The 25,376-nt window shown below is 31.8% G+C and overlaps 1 protein-coding gene across 1 annotated transcript; it reads right to left on the bottom strand.

Moving 5' to 3' along the window:
• Positions 1-1,002: 1,002 nt before the first annotated feature.
• Positions 1,003-25,376, bottom strand: LOC134707511 (uncharacterized). The gene is made up of 2 exons (XM_063567314.1): positions 24,716-25,376; positions 1,003-3,346 (listed from the first exon to the last, which is right to left on the bottom strand). The coding sequence occupies exons 1-2, from the start codon at positions 25,306-25,308 to the stop codon at positions 1,168-1,170; spliced, it is 2,772 nt and encodes a 923-aa protein (XP_063423384.1). The 5' UTR covers positions 25,309-25,376; the 3' UTR covers positions 1,003-1,167.

A 25,376-nucleotide genomic window follows, 5' to 3' on the forward strand; every position in this document is an offset into this window, starting at 1 on the left:
AATATTAAGGAATAATTTATTATGCTGAGAAAAGTATCCCAATTACTTAAATATGTCAATTAATTGCCAAAGTCATGGACAAAAGGTTGCCGTTAACGAAATTCCTTAATGGAAAGATAACGATTAGAACCCAGCATATCTTACAAAAATATACATGCACATTATATGTCACTAAAAGAGGGACGAAAGATACCAAAGGGACAGTCAAACTCATAAATCTAAAACAAACTGACAACGCCATGGCTAAAAATGAAAAAGACAAACAGAAAAACAATAGTACACATGACACAACATAGAAAACTAAAGAATAAACAACACGAACCCAACCAAAAACTAGGGGTGATCTCAGGTGCTCCGGAAGGGTAAGCAGGTCCTGCTCCACATGCAGCACCCGTCGTGTTGCTTATGTGATAACAAATCCGGTAAATAGTCTAATTTGGTAGGTCAAATTCATGAAAGGGAAGGGGATTGTAGTTACGACGTAAGGAACATATCCGATATCATTTGTGAAACGGTCAACAAACTCGTGATGGCGTCCGTAAAATTTACGAAGGGATGATTTCAACTTCACCATTTGGAACTCTTGGTTTAATTGCACTAAATGGGGTTTGCATACAAACATATTGGTTGAGTTATACAATATTCCCTTAAGACTTTATAATATATACTGGGCTTTTTTTCTTAACTTTCTGTTTCGGGACCTTTTATGGCTTAGTACGCGGTGTGAGTTTTACGCGTCGTTGGCACAGGCACTTGTCTCAAAAAAAAATTCCTATATACCTTAATATATTAAGGTATAATAGGGGAAAAAAATTTGAGACAAGTGCCTGTGGTCGTTGGAGACCGTACGGCGACTCTATATAGTTGTATCATTGCCAGTCATACCACATCTTTTGCTTTTTTTTTTCATACCATTATTTATGGTTATCAGAAGACTCATTTTAAAATATGCCTATATTAACGTATCATTGTTATCCAGCTGCCAAAAAAATAAAATGGAGATGTCGTATAGTTGCCAGTTTATTGTGAAGGGGAAAGGTCTTTAGCCAACCTTTATTTGTTTAAGGAAGTTCAGCGGCGACTGTGAAAGTTGAATATTCAAAACATTATTTATCCTAGAAATTGAATATATTTAACTCTGCTCCACATTCAGACTATACCAGTATTTCAGTCAACTCCAATTCGAGATAAAACCTTACACAGACTTGTTCTGTCCTTTGTGTTTAAAAGATCAAATGGCAGAGAATATCGGACTACAGCTTCGTCATCTGTTTTCACAACACCGTCTATGGTTAGATGTTCGAAATGATCATGACACATATCAAGGGAGACAACCACCACTCTAGTTTTGTGTAATATAAAGCCAACTGATACAGGTTTTGTCTTCGTGTGTGTCCATTCAAGGAGCAAACTTCGAATGAATTCATCTGGAATGTGTGCAAATAATGGTTTGGTAGCATTGTAATTTGTATCATCTATATTATTTACAAAATCTTTAGTGTAATCATTTGCGAAAATGTTATCAGGGTATTCACTGACATTCACATCTTTTTGGGGAGTATTCAACAACGTGAAAGCTTCCGAAGTATCGGGAATACATAGCGGCTGTTGTAATAACCACTCGACAGTTTTCATTCGGGCAAACGTCTTTTGTTTACTTTTATGTGTCTGCACACAATCTTCGGCATCATTATTAACTATTTTAAATTGATTACATTTCCATTCATCGTTTGATGATATAAATTCTGAATTCAATTTGACAGAGTAAACACTGTTTTGTGGTGTAGCTGTGAAAATGTCTGGTTTATTATGTCCACCTGAACTGGAAAAGACAGTATTTGTCTCCTCTAAGTAGTTTTGAGGAAAACTACTTGAGGAAACACATACATGTGCACCATCAAACTTTCCACAGAAATTCAAATCAGCCATGCCTGAATCACTGCTCATACGCTCTTTTCCTTTATTTTCGTCTGTTTTTATTTTATTCACCTTTTTTCTTCTTTTCTCATTTTTATGCTTTTGTGAAAAGTTGTTATTGTGTTGTATGGGCTGAGCCTGTTGAACACAAGAAATATCTAATTGATTTGATCTTTTTCTGTATCGTTTTCTTTTCTTTCTGGTCCTTTCCTTTTTTGTTTTTTCCAAAACACACATTTCGTTGCTTTGATTTTGAGTAGAGACATTCTCACTATCTTCATTTCTCATAATAAAGTCTTGAATGCCCATGTCTGAGCTACTTGATGAAATTTGACATTCCCTTTGTGTTTCCGATAGGATTTTGCTATTCGTCTTATTGTATAGACATGCATTTGTTTGAGAGACATTTACATTATTAATCACGTGATCAGTTACTTTAGATGACGTGTTTTTATTATTACCTGCACTGTTTTGTATGTGTTCAGAATCAGGGACAGCATTTAAAGCGGTGTTATCATTTTGTTTGTTATCCGACATGATTGGAAAATTGCTTTCTTTTATGACAGTACCATTTTGTGATCTGTTATCCTCTGGTAAAGATACGGAGATACCTGGTGTAACATCCATATTTTCATATGCATTTTTGGTATCTTCTGTCTGACTTTTATGTGCAGAAGTTATTAACTTTGAACGTTCAAAACTGTCTATTGGTTCTGCATACTTGCAGACGATCACATTTTGAGCGCTAGAATCATGATTATTTTCTTTTTGGTTATTTTCTAAGGATTCCGAGATCATTTTCTTTCGCTTTATATCTGCTTCCGTGGCCTCTGGTGTAGAGACTATTATTGGTAATGGGCCTTTTGAACATCCAGGTTTGGGATTTCCCTGCAGAAAGCTTGGAAATTCCTGCTCGATCGCTGATCTGACACCTGAAAACAATCGTTTAGGTATGTTCAGCTTTCTACCTGGTGCTTTAAATGAAGGATCTATTGAACGACCGACATATTCTTGTTGTTTCTGGGTTGCTTCACTACTATCTTCAGTTACAGTTTCGTCTGGAGCAAGTGTTATAATGATTGGAATTTTATTAATAACTCCATTAGGTGATAATTTTACAGCTGGTATTTTTATTCGGCCTTCTACAGTTCTTTTTCGTATATGACAATACATACCATATGTGTCCGAGGTACTTCCAGCATTGACACTTTGGTCCAGTGGTGGACCACTTTCACGCATCATACAATCAGATTTTCGTACAGGATTTGAAGCGTTACAAGACTCGAGCTGTACCTTCTTGGGAAATGACGATGATGTAGAAGGTGTTTGTGCAAAAGAGTCAACCATTTTACCATTTGATGATTCTTTTAAGGTAGAATTAGGTGAAGACGCTTTAGTCGATACTTTACAGATTTTTTCGTTTGATGAACTGAAAAGGAAATAAAAGATAACTTTGACAAAAGGCAAAAAAATGTTATTTTATTCGTGACATCAGAAGTGACCTATCTGTATTACTCGTTTCCAGACTTACGCAACTACAATATCATTATAGTTTTGAAGGACCTGGATACGATTTATAGTTTTATAATTTCAGGGGACAAATAATCATGGTTCTTACCATATCTCCTTTGTTCTCACTACTAGCCTATATTATGCATGAATTGACTTTTGACGAAGTTAATATTTCATTCATTATATTTGCGTCAACTGATATCGAACCTCAAAAATTGTTTTTATTATAATGATGACCACTGTGTCGATGCCTCTGATGGTGGACTATAAGTCCCCGAGGGTATCACCAGCCCAGTAGCCAGTACTTCGGTACTGGCATGAAAATACGGATTTTTTGTGTTAATTAAATTTGCTGTTACAAAATATTAGAAATTATTATAAATCAAGGAATGTATCTCCCTCATGCAAAGCTCTGATTCCTTTCACGAATTTGACTATACTTTTTGGACCTTTAGGATTATAGCTTTCCATCTTTTATATAAGCTTTGGATTTCAAATATTTTGGCCACGAGCATCACTGAAGAGACATGTTTTGTCGAAATGCGCATCTGGTGCAACAAAATTGGTACCGTTGATTTTATTATATCCACCCGGTCCGTGTAACACTTATCAATTCAAAGTTTTAAAAAGCTTAGAAATTTTAGATTTTTGGAATTTTGATCAAAGTTTTAAAATATCAAAATTTCAAATTGTGTGAAAGTTTTGAAATATTGATATTTTTAACCAAATTAGTAAAATATCAAAATTCTGAATATCGTTTTCAAATTTGATAGTTTATGAATTTGATCTGATTTTTTTAATTTTTGATTAAAATATCAAACATCATAGATAAGGGGCAAAAAGAGGGGTTCCTGTAAAAAGCGAAACGAAATAAAAGCGGAACGAAACGAAACAATATGAATTGAAAACATACTGATACTTAAAAGTTTATGTATGAAATAAACCACAGACAGACAGTTGTAAGCGATGAAAAATTGAATGACAAAATTTATATTTCTCAAAAGAAGATAATTCATATAAAAACCAGACGTATGGCTCTGATATTGACCATTTTACTTGCTGGTTTTTCTAGCACCCATATTTTAGGAGAAACAGGAGTAACAGTAAAAACTTTACAACTCGCAGTAGATCAAATAGTATGGCTAGGTTGAGCATGTATAAAACTTTCTACTGAACTCTAAGCAATAAAATAAGCTCAATACACGGTGTATTATCTCTTTTGATTTCATTTTTTTCTGTTTTGCTCTACGACTTCTTACTTTCTGCAATCATGTTGGCTACAGAATATATCATTTCATATACACTATGAAGGCTCATCTTCAACGTTTTAATCTGTTCTCTGTAAGTTGTTGGCCCTAAATATTCAGCTTTGAGCGTTCCGTAAGAAGGTCGAGCAAGAAAAGCGATTCGGTCGTAACTTTTAACGTTATCGGTTTTCATTTTTATCGGTTGTATGACGATCATAATTATATTGCCTTGTATCAATGATTTTAGTTAATATTTTTTTGGTACGGTAGGGATGCTGAATGCATGGTGTCCCAATTAAGGTTGTGCTAGTCCACAATGTGGGAGGTTTTTAATATATATATATATATATCTTATTCACGCTGAAATTAAGAGTACTCAGATCCAATATTAGTTGATTGGAGCCAAGATACTGTTACAAGGTATCTACAAAAACTCATCGTAGATGGATACCAGGATATAAATTTTGCCGGTTTTTGCGTCAGACGCGCGTTTCGTCTACAAAAGACTTATCACTGACACTGGAACCAAATTAAGTTAAAAAGGCAAATATAGTCAAATAAAATTGAAAAGGCCAAATAAAGTAAACGTTTAAATCAAACTTAAAGCTCTGGTTTTTTAAAAGTTGAAACCTTTCATATCATATATAAACGTATACCATAAACATTATTTTCACGAGCATTCATATTTATGTAATAGTTGCCGCTGTACTACATTAAGCGCCCATCTAGCATTCATGTTTATGTAATAGTTGCCGCTGTACTACATTAAGCGCACATCTATCCATTTTGAAAGTTGAAAATTTTTTTCAAAAGTTTATATCAGCAATAAATGGTCATCTTCTGGGGAATCCAATATTTAGATAGTCAGGGTTTTTTTTACTTGATACTACCACTAGGGGCTTCGATAATGGTACATTAAAATATTCTGATCCCCAATTTGATGATATAATATTCTGTGCCAGCAGAGGACAAAAGAAAACTTCTGAATCCAAATTTTCTCCATGCCTTTTAGTGTTAAATTTTGAGCCAGGCAAGTTGATACAAGCGATGAAAAAACTTAATAAAAGTGTTAGCGCTTCGACAAAACAACCACACCCCACTTTTAAATTTAAATGGTTGCTCCCTTATAGACAACGTTTGGACTGGTTATCATACACATAACCCAATTATGGGTTCTAAATCAACCACTGTTTCAAATAGTAAATAAAAGGAAGAGATTTTTTGTATTAAGGGATATTATTGTTCCGCATTTGTATTTTGTTATTAGGGCATTTTTAAGTTATCGTACGACAATCGACTTTGAGCAAAGGCTAAAAGAACACATGTACATCCAGTCAGAATGGAGCGTGCAAAGAGAAGCCACACTGTCAGCTGCATGATGGATTTTTCCATTTTTGGCCGTACACAAATGGAAGTTGAATCCTACGGTTCTTCGAAATTTGCATCTAAACAGCCTATTTTGAATTATCGATTTTTTGTTGCCAGTGACAAATATTTCATGAATGTTCCGGAACAAATTAGCAATAAATGCATCAAGGAGAGAGTGTGCATATAAAGATATATGAAACCTTTCAATAAGTTTAATTGCGGTCTGGAGCTGGCGCATGGCAGTAACTACTAGCCTTATATATAGTAGTCCTTTGTTAATTTGTTATCATTGTCATTTTGATTAGTTTCTTTTGTTTCCTATTCTGACATAGGACTTGTTTTTCCTATTCAAGTGCGTTTTACTGTTCGTATTACTGTGTGCTTTTCATTCTTTAATTAACTAGAGGTGTAGGGGTGGGTTGTAATCTCACGAAACATGTTAAACCCCGCAGCATTTGTGCGCCTGTTCCTATCCAGGAGCCTCTGTCCTTTTAAGTCTTGTATGATTTTAATTTTAGTTCATTGTTATATTTCGGAGTTTAGTATTACGTCTTAAATCACTGAACCAGTACAGTTTTTTTGTCTAGGGGCCAGCTGAAGCACGCCTATCATGTGTTGCAATTTTCAATGCGACGCTAAACATTAAGTATCCCTTCCGTATCATTTCTTGGAACTGAATTATATCTTAAAAGGCAATATATTATCGTCATGCAATCGATAAAAAAGAAAACAAAACGTTTTAAAAGAGGGACGAAAGATACCAAAGGGACAGTCAAACTCGTAAATCTAAAACAAACTGACAACGTCATGGCTAAAAATGAAAAAGACAAACAGAAAAACAATAGTACACATGACACAACATAGAAAACTAAAGAATAAACAACACGAACCCCACAAAAAACTAGGGGTGATCTCAGGTGCTCCGGAAGGGTAAGCAGATCCTGCTCCACATGCGGCACCCGTCGTGTTGCTTAGGTAGCAATAAACAGTTAGGAAAAAATACTAAAATTTGCCCTTATGAATTTTACCATTCCCTTTTCATTGCTTTCTTGCAATATCAAGCTTACTGTTTGTGTCATATATGGGCATATGTATGTAATCAGAATCTTCCATAGATTTTATTTCCAGTATATAAAATGGTAAAATATAATTTCTTTTTGGTGTATCCATGGCAACAATCTGCATTTATTTGTTATGAAATATTGCAAAAAGGGGGGGAAAGATGTCACATATTTCCCCAAAATTTGGCTAAAAGTAGAATTTCAATGGCTTGAAGTAATACCTTTTCTGAAACTGTGTACATATATCATTCAGCAAATCCAATGAAAATCATATGTCTTTCGTCTCATTTTTTTGTAAAATTGCGTCAAAAACTTCGTGTAGAAAAAGAGTGTTTGTAAACAGTACATTAATTTCTGGACCGATGACCGGTCTAGCTATGAAAATACGGACTGTCAAACAGAAAACAGCCCATAAAACATGTAAAAAATAATCTTGATGCTCTTATAAACCACCTTTGAAGGCTAAATTAGCACTCATCTGTCTAAAAATGAATTTTATTACACAATAACTTTCCTATTTGAAAAATTCACAGGGGCCATAATGCGAAACTAAACCCCTAACTGTGTATTGCTACCTTAATAGTAAATATTTTTTTCAAAGTCTCCCTTTTAACTTATTTTCTGAGTTCTGCTAGCTAAAACGAGTAAAATGGCCTTTTATTTTTGAAAATTGGTTGAGTAATGAATATTTTATGAAGGTAAGCAGTTGACCCTGAAACGCGACAAAAACTGATTTTAAGAAAGGTGCCAAGTCAAAGTGTAAAATCTTGTCTCTACCTCAATTTTTAGCCAAATCTTAAAAACTGTACCTCTTTTGTCAGTTTTTTAATGTTGAATATTATAATAAGATCTCTGATGATGCAACATTGTACAAAATTTAGCAATTTTAAGCATAAAAATGTTAATCTTTATGCTTATTGCATACAAAAGACTTGATTAAAAAAATTGTTGATAGGGAATCAATTTCTTACATCTGATTTAATTATACATTTAATATATGCCAAAATGTAACATGAAATCTTGATAAAAACAATAATTATATATATTCGCAAGAAAAAAACCAACGCGTTAAATACTTGGGCTACTACATGCAGTCCAATCCATCAGAAGCAAACGTTAAGCCGATAGAGTACAAATATAAGCCTAGTGTCAAAATGTCTAATTTTGGTTGCTAAGGACTGTAAACAATAAAATTGACACATATTGTCATTGTTAAACACTTAATTTACTCAGAAGTTGATTTTGAATCTAAATATCAATAGATTTGTGGCATGAAAAGTCTTAAAGTATACAATTCTGAGCTTGGTAAGTATGCCATAAGGTAGCAATAAACAGTTAGGAAAAAATACTAAAATTTGCCCTTATGAATTTTACCATTCCCTTTTCATTGCTTTCTTGCAATATCAAGCTTACTGTTTGTGTCATATATGGGCATATGTATGTAATCAGAATCTTCCATAGATTTTATTTCCAGTATATAAAATGGTAAAATATAATTTCTTTTTGGTGTATCCATGGCAACAATCTGCATTTATTTGTTATGAAATATTGCAAAAAGGGGGGGAAAGATGTCACATATTTCCCCAAAATTTGGCTAAAAGTAGAATTTCAATGGCTTGAAGTAATACCTTTTCTGAAACTGTGTACATATATCATTCAGCAAATCCAATGAAAATCATATGTCTTTCGTCTCATTTTTTTGTAAAATTGCGTCAAAAACTTCGTGTAGAAAAAGAGTGTTTGTAAACAGTACATTAATTTCTGGACCGATGACCGGTCTAGCTATGAAAATACGGACTGTCAAACAGAAAACAGCCCATAAAACATGTAAAAAATAATCTTGATGCTCTTATAAACCACCTTTGAAGGCTAAATTAGCACTCATCTGTCTAAAAATGAATTTTATTACACAATAACTTTCCTATTTGAAAAATTCACAGGGGCCATAATGCGAAACTAAACCCCTAACTGTGTATTGCTACCTTAATAGTAAATATTTTTTTCAAAGTCTCCCTTTTAACTTATTTTCTGAGTTCTGCTAGCTAAAACGAGTAAAATGGCCTTTTATTTTTGAAAATTGGTTGAGTAATGAATATTTTATGAAGGTAAGCAGTTGACCCTGAAACGCGACAAAAACTGATTTTAAGAAAGGTGCCAAGTCAAAGTGTAAAATCTTGTCTCTACCTCAATTTTTAGCCAAATCTTAAAAACTGTACCTCTTTTGTCAGTTTTTTAATGTTGAATATTATAATAAGATCTCTGATGATGCAACATTGTACAAAATTTAGCAATTTTAAGCATAAAAATGTTAATCTTTATGCTTATTGCATACAAAAGACTTGATTAAAAAAATTGTTGATAGGGAATCAATTTCTTACATCTGATTTAATTATACATTTAATATATGCCAAAATGTAACATGAAATCTTGATAAAAACAATAATTATATATATTCGCAAGAAAAAAACCAACGCGTTAAATACTTGGGCTACTACATGCAGTCCAATCCATCAGAAGCAAACGTTAAGCCGATAGAGTACAAATATAAGCCTAGTGTCAAAATGTCTAATTTTGGTTGCTAAGGACTGTAAACAATAAAATTGACACATATTGTCATTGTTAAACACTTAATTTACTCAGAAGTTGATTTTGAATCTAAATATCAATAGATTTGTGGCATGAAAAGTCTTAAAGTATACAATTCTGAGCTTGGTAAGTATGCCATAAGGTAGCAATAAACAGTTAGGAAAAAATACTAAAATTTGCCCTTATGAATTTTACCATTCCCTTTTCATTGCTTTCTTGCAATATCAAGCTTACTGTTTGTGTCATATATGGGCATATGTATGTAATCAGAATCTTCCATAGATTTTATTTCCAGTATATAAAATGGTAAAATATAATTTCTTTTTGGTGTATCCATGGCAACAATCTGCATTTATTTGTTATGAAATATTGCAAAAAGGGGGGGAAAGATGTCACATATTTCCCCAAAATTTGGCTAAAAGTAGAATTTCAATGGCTTGAAGTAATACCTTTTCTGAAACTGTGTACATATATCATTCAGCAAATCCGATGAAAATCATATGTCTTTCGTCTCATTTTTTTGTAAAATTGCGTCAAAAACTTCGTGTAGAAAAAGAGTGTTTGTAAACAGTACATTAATTTCTGGACCGATGACCGGTCTAGCTATGAAAATACGGACTGTCAAACAGAAAACAGCCCATAAAACATGTAAAAAATAATCTTGATGCTCTTATAAACCACCTTTGAAGGCTAAATTAGCACTCATCTGTCTAAAAATGAATTTTATTACACAATAACTTTCCTATTTGAAAAATTCACAGGGGCCATAATGCGAAACTAAACCCCTAACTGTGTATTGCTACCTTAATAGTAAATATTTTTTTCAAAGTCTCCCTTTTAACTTATTTTCTGAGTTCTGCTAGCTAAAACGAGTAAAATGGCCTTTTATTTTTGAAAATTGGTTGAGTAATGAATATTTTATGAAGGTAAGCAGTTGACCCTGAAACGCGACAAAAACTGATTTTAAGAAAGGTGCCAAGTCAAAGTGTAAAATCTTGTCTCTACCTCAATTTTTAGCCAAATCTTAAAAACTGTACCTCTTTTGTCAGTTTTTTAATGTTGAATATTATAATAAGATCTCTGATGATGCAACATTGTACAAAATTTAGCAATTTTAAGCATAAAAATGTTAATCTTTATGCTTATTGCATACAAAAGACTTGATTAAAAAAATTGTTGATAGGGAATCAATTTCTTACATCTGATTTAATTATACATTTAATATATGCCAAAATGTAACATGAAATCTTGATAAAAACAATAATTATATATATTCGCAAGAAAAAAACCAACGCGTTAAATACTTGGGCTACTACATGCAGTCCAATCCATCAGAAGCAAACGTTAAGCCGATAGAGTACAAATATAAGCCTAGTGTCAAAATGTCTAATTTTGGTTGCTAAGGACTGTAAACAATAAAATTGACACATATTGTCATTGTTAAACACTTAATTTACTCAGAAGTTGATTTTGAATCTAAATATCAATAGATTTGTGGCATGAAAAGTCTTAAAGTATACAATTCTGAGCTTGGTAAGTATGCCATAAGGTAGCAATAAACAGTTAGGAAAAAATACTAAAATTTGCCCTTATGAATTTTACCATTCCCTTTTCATTGCTTTCTTGCAATATCAAGCTTACTGTTTGTGTCATATATGGGCATATGTATGTAATCAGAATCTTCCATAGATTTTATTTCCAGTATATAAAATGGTAAAATATAATTTCTTTTTGGTGTATCCATGGCAACAATCTGCATTTATTTGTTATGAAATATTGCAAAAAGGGGGGGAAAGATGTCACATATTTCCCCAAAATTTGGCTAAAAGTGGAATTTCAATGGCTTGAAGTAATACCTTTTCTGAAACTGTGTACATATATCATTCAGCAAATCCAATGAAAATCATATGTCTTTCGTCTCATTTTTTTGTAAAATTGCGTCAAAAACTTCGTGTAGAAAAAGAGTGTTTGTAAACAGTACATTAATTTCTGGACCGATGACCGGTCTAGCTATGAAAATACGGACTGTCAAACAGAAAACAGCCCATAAAACATGTAAAAAATAATCTTGATGCTCTTATAAACCACCTTTGAAGGCTAAATTAGCACTCATCTGTCTAAAAATGAATTTTATTACACAATAACTTTCCTATTTGAAAAATTCACAGGGGCCATAATGCGAAACTAAACCCCTAACTGTGTATTGCTACCTTAATAGTAAATATTTTTTTCAAAGTCTCCCTTTTAACTTATTTTCTGAGTTCTGCTAGCTAAAACGAGTAAAATGGCCTTTTATTTTTGAAAATTGGTTGAGTAATGAATATTTTATGAAGGTAAGCAGTTGACCCTGAAACGCGACAAAAACTGATTTTAAGAAAGGTGCCAAGTCAAAGTGTAAAATCTTGTCTCTACCTCAATTTTTAGCCAAATCTTAAAAACTGTACCTCTTTTGTCAGTTTTTTAATGTTGAATATTATAATAAGATCTCTGATGATGCAACATTGTACAAAATTTAGCAATTTTAAGCATAAAAATGTTAATCTTTATGCTTATTGCATACAAAAGACTTGATTAAAAAAATTGTTGATAGGGAATCAATTTCTTACATCTGATTTAATTATACATTTAATATATGCCAAAATGTAACATGAAATCTTGATAAAAACAATAATTATATATATTCGCAAGAAAAAAACCAACGCGTTAAATACTTGGGCTACTACATGCAGTCCAATCCATCAGAAGCAAACGTTAAGCCGATAGAGTACAAATATAAGCCTAGTGTCAAAATGTCTAATTTTGGTTGCTAAGGACTGTAAACAATAAAATTGACACATATTGTCATTGTTAAACACTTAATTTACTCAGAAGTTGATTTTGAATCTAAATATCAATAGATTTGTGGCATGAAAAGTCTTAAAGTATACAATTCTGAGCTTGGTAAGTATGCCATAAGGTAGCAATAAACAGTTAGGAAAAAATACTAAAATTTGCCCTTATGAATTTTACCATTCCCTTTTCATTGCTTTCTTGCAATATCAAGCTTACTGTTTGTGTCATATATGGGCATATGTATGTAATCAGAATCTTCCATAGATTTTATTTCCAGTATATAAAATGGTAAAATATAATTTCTTTTTGGTGTATCCATGGCAACAATCTGCATTTATTTGTTATGAAATATTGCAAAAAGGGGGGGAAAGATGTCACATATTTCCCCAAAATTTGGCTAAAAGTAGAATTTCAATGGCTTGAAGTAATACCTTTTCTGAAACTGTGTACATATATCATTCAGCAAATCCAATGAAAATCATATGTCTTTCGTCTCATTTTTTTGTAAAATTGCGTCAAAAACTTCGTGTAGAAAAAGAGTGTTTGTAAACAGTACATTAATTTCTGGACCGATGACCGGTCTAGCTATGAAAATACGGACTGTCAAACAGAAAACAGCCCATAAAACATGTAAAAAATAATCTTGATGCTCTTATAAACCACCTTTGAAGGCTAAATTAGCACTCATCTGTCTAAAAATGAATTTTATTACACAATAACTTTCCTATTTGAAAAATTCACAGGGGCCATAATGCGAAACTAAACCCCTAACTGTGTATTGCTACCTTAATAGTAAATATTTTTTTCAAAGTCTCCCTTTTAACTTATTTTCTGAGTTCTGCTAGCTAAAACGAGTAAAATGGCCTTTTATTTTTGAAAATTGGTTGAGTAATGAATATTTTATGAAGGTAAGCAGTTGACCCTGAAACGCGACAAAAACTGATTTTAAGAAAGGTGCCAAGTCAAAGTGTAAAATCTTGTCTCTACCTCAATTTTTAGCCAAATCTTAAAAACTGTACCTCTTTTGTCAGTTTTTTAATGTTGAATATTATAATAAGATCTCTGATGATGCAACATTGTACAAAATTTAGCAATTTTAAGCATAAAAATGTTAATCTTTATGCTTATTGCATACAAAAGACTTGATTAAAAAAATTGTTGATAGGGAATCAATTTCTTACATCTGATTTAATTATACATTTAATATATGCCAAAATGTAACATGAAATCTTGATAAAAACAATAATTATATATATTCGCAAGAAAAAAACCAACGCGTTAAATACTTGGGCTACTACATGCAGTCCAATCCATCAGAAGCAAACGTTAAGCCGATAGAGTACAAATATAAGCCTAGTGTCAAAATGTCTAATTTTGGTTGCTAAGGACTGTAAACAATAAAATTGACACATATTGTCATTGTTAAACACTTAATTTACTCAGAAGTTGATTTTGAATCTAAATATCAATAGATTTGTGGCATGAAAAGTCTTAAAGTATACAATTCTGAGCTTGGTAAGTATGCCATAAGGTAGCAATAAACAGTTAGGAAAAAATACTAAAATTTGCCCTTATGAATTTTACCATTCCCTTTTCATTGCTTTCTTGCAATATCAAGCTTACTGTTTGTGTCATATATGGGCATATGTATGTAATCAGAATCTTCCATAGATTTTATTTCCAGTATATAAAATGGTAAAATATAATTTCTTTTTGGTGTATCCATGGCAACAATCTGCATTTATTTGTTATGAAATATTGCAAAAAGGGGGGGAAAGATGTCACATATTTCCCCAAAATTTGGCTAAAAGTAGAATTTCAATGGCTTGAAGTAATACCTTTTCTGAAACTGTGTACATATATCATTCAGCAAATCCAATGAAAATCATATGTCTTTCGTCTCATTTTTTTGTAAAATTGCGTCAAAAACTTCGTGTAGAAAAAGAGTGTTTGTAAACAGTACATTAATTTCTGGACCGATGACCGGTCTAGCTATGAAAATACGGACTGTCAAACAGAAAACAGCCCATAAAACATGTAAAAAATAATCTTGATGCTCTTATAAACCACCTTTGAAGGCTAAATTAGCACTCATCTGTCTAAAAATGAATTTTATTACACAATAACTTTCCTATTTGAAAAATTCACAGGGGCCATAATGCGAAACTAAACCCCTAACTGTGTATTGCTACCTTAATAGTAAATATTTTTTTCAAAGTCTCCCTTTTAACTTATTTTCTGAGTTCTGCTAGCTAAAACGAGTAAAATGGCCTTTTATTTTTGAAAATTGGTTGAGTAATGAATATTTTATGAAGGTAAGCAGTTGACCCTGAAACGCGACAAAAACTGATTTTAAGAAAGGTGCCAAGTCAAAGTGTAAAATCTTGTCTCTACCTCAATTTTTAGCCAAATCTTAAAAACTGTACCTCTTTTGTCAGTTTTTTAATGTTGAATATTATAATAAGATCTCTGATGATGCAACATTGTACAAAGTTTAGCAATTTTAAGCATAAAAATGTTAATCTTTATGCTTATTGCATACAAAAGACTTGATTAAAAAAATTGTTGATAGGGAATCAATTTCTTACATCTGATTTAATTATACATTTAATATATGCCAAAATGTAACATGAAATCTTGATAAAAACAATAATTATATATATTCGCAAGAAAAAAACCAACGCGTTAAATACTTGGGCTACTACATGCAGTCCAATCCATCAGAAGCAAACGTTAAGCCGATAGAGTACAAATATAAGCCTAGTGTCAAAATGTCTAATTTTGGTTGCTAAGGACTGTAAACAATAAAATTGACACATATTGTCATTGTTAAACACTTAATTTACTCAGAAGTTGATTTTGAATCTAAATATCAATAGATTTGTGGCATGAAAAGTCTTAAAGTATACAATTCTGAGCTTGGTAAGTATGCCATAAGGTAGCAATAAACAGTTAGGAAAAAATACTAAAATTTGCCCTTATGAATTTTACCATTCCCTTTTCATTGCTTTCTTGCAATATCAAGCTTACTGTTTGTGTCATATATGGGCATATGTATGTAATCAGAATCTTCCATAGATTTTATTTCCAGTATATAAAATGGTAAAATATAATTTCTTTTTGGTGTATCCATGGCAACAATCTGCATTTATTTGTTATGAAATATTGCAAAAAGGGGGGGAAAGATGTCACATATTTCCCCAAAATTTGGCTAAAAGTAGAATTTCAATGGCTTGAAGTAATACCTTTTCTGAAACTGTGTACATATATCATTCAGCAAATCCAATGAAAATCATATGTCTTTCGTCTCATTTTTTTGTAAAATTGCGTCAAAAACTTCGTGTAGAAAAAGAGTGTTTGTAAACAGTACATTAATTTCTGGACCGATGACCGGTCTAGCTATGAAAATACGGACTGTCAAACAGAAAACAGCCCATAAAACATGTAAAAAATAATCTTGATGCTCTTATAAACCACCTTTGAAGGCTAAATTAGCACTCATCTGTCTAAAAATGAATTTTATTACACAATAACTTTCCTATTTGAAAAATTCACAGGGGCCATAATGCGAAACTAAACCCCTAACTGTGTATTGCTACCTTAATAGTAAATATTTTTTTCAAAGTCTCCCTTTTAACTTATTTTCTGAGTTCTGCTAGCTAAAACGAGTAAAATGGCCTTTTATTTTTGAAAATTGGTTGAGTAATGAATATTTTATGAAGGTAAGCAGTTGACCCTGAAACGCGACAAAAACTGATTTTAAGAAAGGTGCCAAGTCAAAGTGTAAAATCTTGTCTCTACCTCAATTTTTAGCCAAATCTTAAAAACTGTACCTCTTTTGTCAGTTTTTTAATGTTGAATATTATAATAAGATCTCTGATGATGCAACATTGTACAAAATTTAGCAATTTTAAGCATAAAAATGTTAATCTTTATGCTTATTGCATACAAAAGACTTGATTAAAAAAATTGTTGATAGGGAATCAATTTCTTACATCTGATTTAATTATACATTTAATATATGCCAAAATGTAACATGAAATCTTGATAAAAACAATAATTATATATATTCGCAAGAAAAAAACCAACGCGTTAAATACTTGGGCTACTACATGCAGTCCAATCCATCAGAAGCAAACGTTAAGCCGATAGAGTACAAATATAAGCCTAGTGTCAAAATGTCTAATTTTGGTTGCTAAGGACTGTAAACAATAAAATTGACACATATTGTCATTGTTAAACACTTAATTTACTCAGAAGTTGATTTTGAATCTAAATATCAATAGATTTGTGGCATGAAAAGTCTTAAAGTATACAATTCTGAGCTTGGTAAGTATGCCATAAGGTAGCAATAAACAGTTAGGAAAAAATACTAAAATTTGCCCTTATGAATTTTACCATTCCCTTTTCATTGCTTTCTTGCAATATCAAGCTTACTGTTTGTGTCATATATGGGCATATGTATGTAATCAGAATCTTCCATAGATTTTATTTCCAGTATATAAAATGGTAAAATATAATTTCTTTTTGGTGTATCCATGGCAACAATCTGCATTTATTTGTTATGAAATATTGCAAAAAGGGGGGGAAAGATGTCACATATTTCCCCAAAATTTGGCTAAAAGTAGAATTTCAATGGCTTGAAGTAATACCTTTTCTGAAACTGTGTACATATATCATTCAGCAAATCCAATGAAAATCATATGTCTTTCGTCTCATTTTTTTGTAAAATTGCGTCAAAAACTTCGTGTAGAAAAAGAGTGTTTGTAAACAGTACATTAATTTCTGGACCGATGACCGGTCTAGCTATGAAAATACGGACTGTCAAACAGAAAACAGCCCATAAAACATGTAAAAAATAATCTTGATGCTCTTATAAACCACCTTTGAAGGCTAAATTAGCACTCATCTGTCTAAAAATGAATTTTATTACACAATAACTTTCCTATTTGAAAAATTCACAGGGGCCATAATGCGAAACTAAACCCCTAACTGTGTATTGCTACCTTAATAGTAAATATTTTTTTCAAAGTCTCCCTTTTAACTTATTTTCTGAGTTCTGCTAGCTAAAACGAGTAAAATGGCCTTTTATTTTTGAAAATTGGTTGAGTAATGAATATTTTATGAAGGTAAGCAGTTGACCCTGAAACGCGACAAAAACTGATTTTAAGAAAGGTGCCAAGTCAAAGTGTAAAATCTTGTCTCTACCTCAATTTTTAGCCAAATCTTAAAAACTGTACCTCTTTTGTCAGTTTTTTAATGTTGAATATTATAATAAGATCTCTGATGATGCAACATTGTACAAAATTTAGCAATTTTAAGCATAAAAATGTTAATCTTTATGCTTATTGCATACAAAAGACTTGATTAAAAAAATTGTTGATAGGGAATCAATTTCTTACATCTGATTTAATTATACATTTAATATATGCCAAAATGTAACATGAAATCTTGATAAAAACAATAATTATATATATTCGCAAGAAAAAAACCAACGCGTTAAATACTTGGGCTACTACATGCAGTCCAATCCATCAGAAGCAAACGTTAAGCCGATAGAGTACAAATATAAGCCTAGTGTCAAAATGTCTAATTTTGGTTGCTAAGGACTGTAAACAATAAAATTGACACATATTGTCATTGTTAAACACTTAATTTACTCAGAAGTTGATTTTGAATCTAAATATCAATAGATTTGTGGCATGAAAAGTCTTAAAGTATACAATTCTGAGCTTGGTAAGTATGCCATAAGGTAGCAATAAACAGTTAGGAAAAAATACTAAAATTTGCCCTTATGAATTTTACCATTCCCTTTTCATTGCTTTCTTGCAATATCAAGCTTACTGTTTGTGTCATATATGGGCATATGTATGTAATCAGAATCTTCCATAGATTTTATTTCCAGTATATAAAATGGTAAAATATAATTTCTTTTTGGTGTATCCATGGCAACAATCTGCATTTATTTGTTATGAAATATTGCAAAAAGGGGGGGAAAGATGTCACATATTTCCCCAAAATTTGGCTAAAAGTAGAATTTCAATGGCTTGAAGTAATACCTTTTCTGAAACTGTGTACATATATCATTCAGCAAATCCAATGAAAATCATATGTCTTTCGTCTCATTTTTTTGTAAAATTGCGTCAAAAACTTCGTGTAGAAAAAGAGTGTTTGTAAACAGTACATTAATTTCTGGACCGATGACCGGTCTAGCTATGAAAATACGGACTGTCAAACAGAAAACAGCCCATAAAACATGTAAAAAATAATCTTGATGCTCTTATAAACCACCTTTGAAGGCTAAATTAGCACTCATCTGTCTAAAAATGAATTTTATTACACAATAACTTTCCTATTTGAAAAATTCACAGGGGCCATAATGCGAAACTAAACCCCTAACTGTGTATTGCTACCTTAATAGTAAATATTTTTTTCAAAGTCTCCCTTTTAACTTATTTTCTGAGTTCTGCTAGCTAAAACGAGTAAAATGGCCTTTTATTTTTGAAAATTGGTTGAGTAATGAATATTTTATGAAGGTAAGCAGTTGACCCTGAAACGCGACAAAAACTGATTTTAAGAAAGGTGCCAAGTCAAAGTGTAAAATCTTGTCTCTACCTCAATTTTTAGCCAAATCTTAAAAACTGTACCTCTTTTGTCAGTTTTTTAATGTTGAATATTATAATAAGATCTCTGATGATGCAACATTGTACAAAATTTAGCAATTTTAAGCATAAAAATGTTAATCTTTATGCTTATTGCATACAAAAGACTTGATTAAAAAAATTGTTGATAGGGAATCAATTTCTTACATCTGATTTAATTATACATTTAATATATGCCAAAATGTAACATGAAATCTTGATAAAAACAATAATTATATATATTCGCAAGAAAAAAACCAACGCGTTAAATACTTGGGCTACTACATGCAGTCCAATCCATCAGAAGCAAACGTTAAGCCGATAGAGTACAAATATAAGCCTAGTGTCAAAATGTCTAATTTTGGTTGCTAAGGACTGTAAACAATAAAATTGACACATATTGTCATTGTTAAACACTTAATTTACTCAGAAGTTGATTTTGAATCTAAATATCAATAGATTTGTGGCATGAAAAGTCTTAAAGTATACAATTCTGAGCTTGGTAAGTATGCCATAAGGTAGCAATAAACAGTTAGGAAAAAATACTAAAATTTGCCCTTATGAATTTTACCATTCCCTTTTCATTGCTTTCTTGCAATATCAAGCTTACTGTTTGTGTCATATATGGGCATATGTATGTAATCAGAATCTTCCATAGATTTTATTTCCAGTATATAAAATGGTAAAATATAATTTCTTTTTGGTGTATCCATGGCAACAATCTGCATTTATTTGTTATGAAATATTGCAAAAAGGGGGGGAAAGATGTCACATATTTCCCCAAAATTTGGCTAAAAGTAGAATTTCAATGGCTTGAAGTAATACCTTTTCTGAAACTGTGTACATATATCATTCAGCAAATCCAATGAAAATCATATGTCTTTCGTCTCATTTTTTTGTAAAATTGCGTCAAAAACTTCGTGTAGAAAAAGAGTGTTTGTAAACAGTACATTAATTTCTGGACCGATGACCGGTCTAGCTATGAAAATACGGACTGTCAAACAGAAAACAGCCCATAAAACATGTAAAAAATAATCTTGATGCTCTTATAAACCACCTTTGAAGGCTAAATTAGCACTCATCTGTCTAAAAATGAATTTTATTACACAATAACTTTCCTATTTGAAAAATTCACAGGGGCCATAATGCGAAACTAAACCCCTAACTGTGTATTACAAATCCGGTAAATAGTCTAATTCGGTAGGTCAAATTCATGAAAGGGAAGGGGATTGTAGCTACGACGTAAGGAACATATCCGATATCATTTGTGAAACGGTTATTCCATAACGGTCAACCAACTCGTAATGGCGTCCGTAAAATTTACGAAGGGATGATTTCAACTTCACCATTTGGAACTCTTGGTTTAATAGCTTCCTTGTGAGCAGTAACCCTCTATCAAGAAAATTATGATAGGAAATGCAAGCACGGGAATATCGTTTCAATTGGGAGATATATACCCCGTATGCAGGTGCTGCTGGAATGTTGCTACTTAGAAATGGAAAGTTCACAATTGGAAAGCTGAAATCATCTCTTTTGTCGTAAAGTTTTGTCTTCAACCGACCCTCATTGTCAATTTCTAGATGTAAGTCAAGATATGAAGCCGACTTAACTGTATCTGTAGTATCCTTTATCTCCAATTCGATGGGATAGATGCGATCCACATAGTCACCAAATTTTGAATTGTTTAGTGAAAGAACGTCATCTATATAGCGGAAAGTAGAGTTAAAGGATATTGCTAACTTCTTATCTTTCTTCCTAAGAAGTTCCTGCATGAAGTCAGCCTCATAATAATAAAGAAACAAGTTAGCAAGTAGAGGGGCACAGTTTGTTCCCATTGTGATGCCGACAGTCTGTTGAAAAACACGTCCTCCGAACGTAACAAATATGTTGTCAATCAAGAATCAAGCATCTTGATAATATCGGTTTCAGAGAATTTTTTGTTTGAATCAGAATGATTCTTTACAAAGTAGGATTTATCCCTCCCTAAGACAAGATACTTGTATCTACGTTGGCCATTCTTTTTTATGAAGCAAAGTAATACCAACTCTTTTAATTTGTCTTTTAGTTTGGAATGTGGAATACTTGTTTAAAGAGTAGAAAAGTCAAATGTTTTAATACTGTTACAAGATGAAAGAGATTTAGATTGTATGTACTCTAAAAGATCTTTGGAATTTTTGAGTATCCACATCTGATTCACGCCACCTCTAGAATAGGCAGTTTCACAATAACTTTGAAGCCCGTCTTTGATTGCTGATAAAATGGATGTTAATAATTTAGAAAGGGGTTTCGTGGAGCACTTGGAAGACCCAGCAATATACCGTTGTTTGTATGGACACTTATGTAGTTTAGGTATCCAATACAGTGATGGAAGATCTAGTTCTTCATCTTTGGTTTAAGATGCATGCGACCGAAGCGCTTTTTCTGGATCTACCGGTTTACTGAGAGTTGGTCAGTTTTCACTGATACTTCTAAATGTTGGGCACTGGGAACACCAAATAGCTCTGAATTATTTATCTCAAACGTTAACCTCATATAAGAGATTTAAATCAACTTATATGATTCCGGTTTAAATTGGTTTAATTATTTATTTTTTTGATAGATGCACAACCTTAAAATTTCAGGATACTGTTATCTCATGTGATGTCTAATATGTTTCATTAAAAAAAAACGACTTCTTCTTTTCATTATTTATTTTGTAATTAAAAATGATTTGATATATTTCGTGCTATTTATTTATAATAACTAAAAATGATATGTATCAGAGCCTTGTTTACATCAGTGTTTACAGGTACTAGTACCCCAGTTTTCGCCCCTTTTCTATTTTTGATATTTTAATCAAAAATTTAAAAAATCAAACTTTCAAAAAGTTAAATAATCAAAATTGCATGTTAGTTTTAGTATTTTAAAAGTTTGATCAAATTCCTAAACTATCAAATTTATAAACGATATTTAGAATTTTGATATTTGAATAATTTGGTTAAAATTTCTAAATTTCTTAACTTTAACACAATTTGAAATTTTGATATTTTAAAACTTTGATCAAAATTCCATAAATCTAAAATTTCAAAACTTTTAAAACTTTGAATTGATAAGTGATACATCCATCTCCATTGTACAAAAAGATATTTAAGTGCTCCTTGGGAAAGTTTTTTTTAATATGACCATAAATAACTCACAACCATTACCCAATACTGTAGCTGTTCAAAATATTGTATTAACTTCACAAGATTTTTTTCGCTATGTTTATAATGTCTCACAAAAAAAAGGATTAATTTCGTATGATATAAGCCATAGGTATTTGGCGACTGGACATGTTTTTAACCCTCCCCCTTTTTTCTGTAAACTATGAATGTATCAATTCCAAGTAAATTTTCCACAGCAGTCACTGATATCAATTAAAATTAATAGAAAACAAAAAAAAACGGATTTGGAAAGAATTAAGTTCAAACACATTTTATTTACTCAAAGTAAAACGGATTGGACACAAGTAAGCCATACTTATGAAGTCCGCTCCGAATTACAATAATTTACAATACAATACTAATATGAGCGTGCAATATCAAAATAAACAATATTTTACGAGTCTTTGGAAAGAATGGGGAGGTTTTAAAAAAAAATCATTTCCCGACGTAACTATGATTTAAGCGAAAGAGAAAACAGGAAATGTATATTCAAATAATAATGTATGATCCTAACAACTGTTATACCTACAGCTGCTATTACAAGTATATTTTTTTTTGTCGTTGTGTTGTTGACTTATAAACGTGCACTACACAAAACATTCTAATGCAATTAGTTTGTAACGATAATTTTCATTGGACGTTGAGAAATATTTTGAGGGGTTAGATTCCACGTTCTACCAGTCCGTAACTAAGAAAGCCACCATTTTGAATTCTGGGATATGTAATTTCTAAAAAAATAAACAAGATATTCACATTTTGAGCCTCAAAATCTTCTTTTAGTCTATATTGAAACCATTTTGAAGCGTAGGAAAAGTAAAAATATGTTTAATTCATGTTTGACATCCAGAGTAAACACATGACGTCACATTGTTTAGATGCTAAAGACAATGCAACAGTTTCGCGGACTTTTTCATCTATGCCATTTTTAAGCCAAAATATTTATTAAATGACATTTATTTTAATATGTGGCATTAGAATGGAGATAACTGTATTGTATTTTAATCTTGGCCTTCGTAAAACTTGATTTTACTGTCGCAAATATCCGTTTACCTATCTCCGCTCCGCGTCGCTAGGTAAACTCAATTTGCGACAGTAAAATCTACGTTTTACGAAGGCCAAGCTTAAAATACAATACAGTTATCTCCTAATTTTATTTATATGTACAGATAATCGGTACATGTATGCAAAATTTACGATTTACAAGTTTGATTTAGGGTAGACTTTTTTTTAGGGGTATTGCCATTCTACCAACAAATTTCCACTTGCAAAATTGTATGCTTTCATAAAAATACCCATTAATTAAAGAGTGTATATTTGTCAGAAGTGAGGCAATAAAGTCCTGTTTCCCTTCATTCTTTTTCTCGTGCCTCAATTTTTTCTGATATCACAATGTCACATTGCAGAATCAATTTTGGTTCATAATTGTAAGAAAGGTAACATAAAAGTATCTAATGGTATTTAAAAATAATTGATACACTCTAACAATGTTTGGTGTACTTTCATAAACAATCTAGGTTACAAGTAGAGGAAATTATTCATACAAAGTATTATAGAATATATAAAAAAGAAGATGTGGTATGATTGCCAATGAGACAACTATCCACAAAAGACTAAAATGACACAAACATTAACAACTATAGGTTACCGTAAGGCCTTCATAGAACATGGTTTAATTTGGATAATCTCCCGTTAACCAAAAAAACAATCCCAACTAGAAAAATAAACTAATCATGTATCCTAAGATTGAAATTGTGTACGCTAGGCGCGTATTTCATCTACCAAAGACGCATCAGTGACGCTCAAATCAAACCAAATACAGGAAGAAGCTGTAGAGCATCGAAGACCCACTTTTTCTTAAGATTTTGAAATTAACAGCTACGGTAATTTATTCCTGTGTAGAAAATCCTTAGAATTTGTAAACAGTAAATAGACTGTTCAATCGACACATACAATCATATTTTAATTTCAAATATATTTCTGAGATTAATAGAAAAAATAGAGGGATTAATAGTTCATTGTTGATTGCTAAACGTCCAGTGGCAGTGGCTAATATTTGCGGCTGATACTTTATATATGCATAGGACGAGATAAAATAAATTGTAAATTATTAATATAATAGATAGTTCCAAAAATAAAGGCCGTGCGAGATGAAAGACAGTGAAATGTTGAATATCTCCATTCCCTTATTTTTAAGGGAACAGGAGCAAAATACATTAAAAATGTTACACTATTACAAATCTATGAAATAATAAGTGTATTGCGAAAAAAATATTTGTTTTGTACACGTACCGGACAGACAAAACTATATAAGAAACAAAATTAAAGGAATTACGGATAATACCAAATAGTTAGTCAATTATTTTTCTTACCTATTCTGTAAGTTCTCAGGAGAGTAAGATAATATACCGATTGTGTTCAAACATAAGTCTGCAGTATTTTGAGGTAAAAGGTAATAACCAGGATGTTGGCTATAAACTTCTCCATCCAAAAGAGTCTTTCGGTTGAAAACTTCACCTGGTATCCCTAGAATTCCAAATATATCTAAAAACGACATAAAAACATCCACATAGAGACTATCAGGAATCTGTTTTGTCCTTATTAAAGATAAAAGTAGTATATTTATTTTGCTCATAAATTTTTCAACAGTTAAAACAACTTCTTTCCTGGTTTCGGACGCATCACGTTTCAGTTTCGTAGACTTCACTTTTGCAGTAGATCCACGTAGACAAGAAATAGCGTTCCATAATTGTTCTTTGCTATTAGAAAGTGTTTCAACATCAGCCACGTCAAATTCTACCGAATCGAACGCTTCTATAATATACCGTTCTCTCTTTTGATTTGCCGGATAAAACAAAGGCAATAATTTAGAAATTTCACTTGTAGGTGCTTTAGTTATTTTTACGTTCCACTTTTCTGTCAGGTCAGTATACTTATTTTCATCGGCTTCCCCACTTTTCTCCATTGTTTAAGCATTACTGTTGGAACAGTAACTTCACGTTTCGAAGGACGTTGTTACGGAATTATATTATA

Source organism: Mytilus trossulus, chromosome 2, assembly GCF_036588685.1.
Source record: "Mytilus trossulus isolate FHL-02 chromosome 2, PNRI_Mtr1.1.1.hap1, whole genome shotgun sequence".
Taxonomy (NCBI): Eukaryota; Metazoa; Mollusca; class Bivalvia; order Mytilida; family Mytilidae; genus Mytilus; species Mytilus trossulus.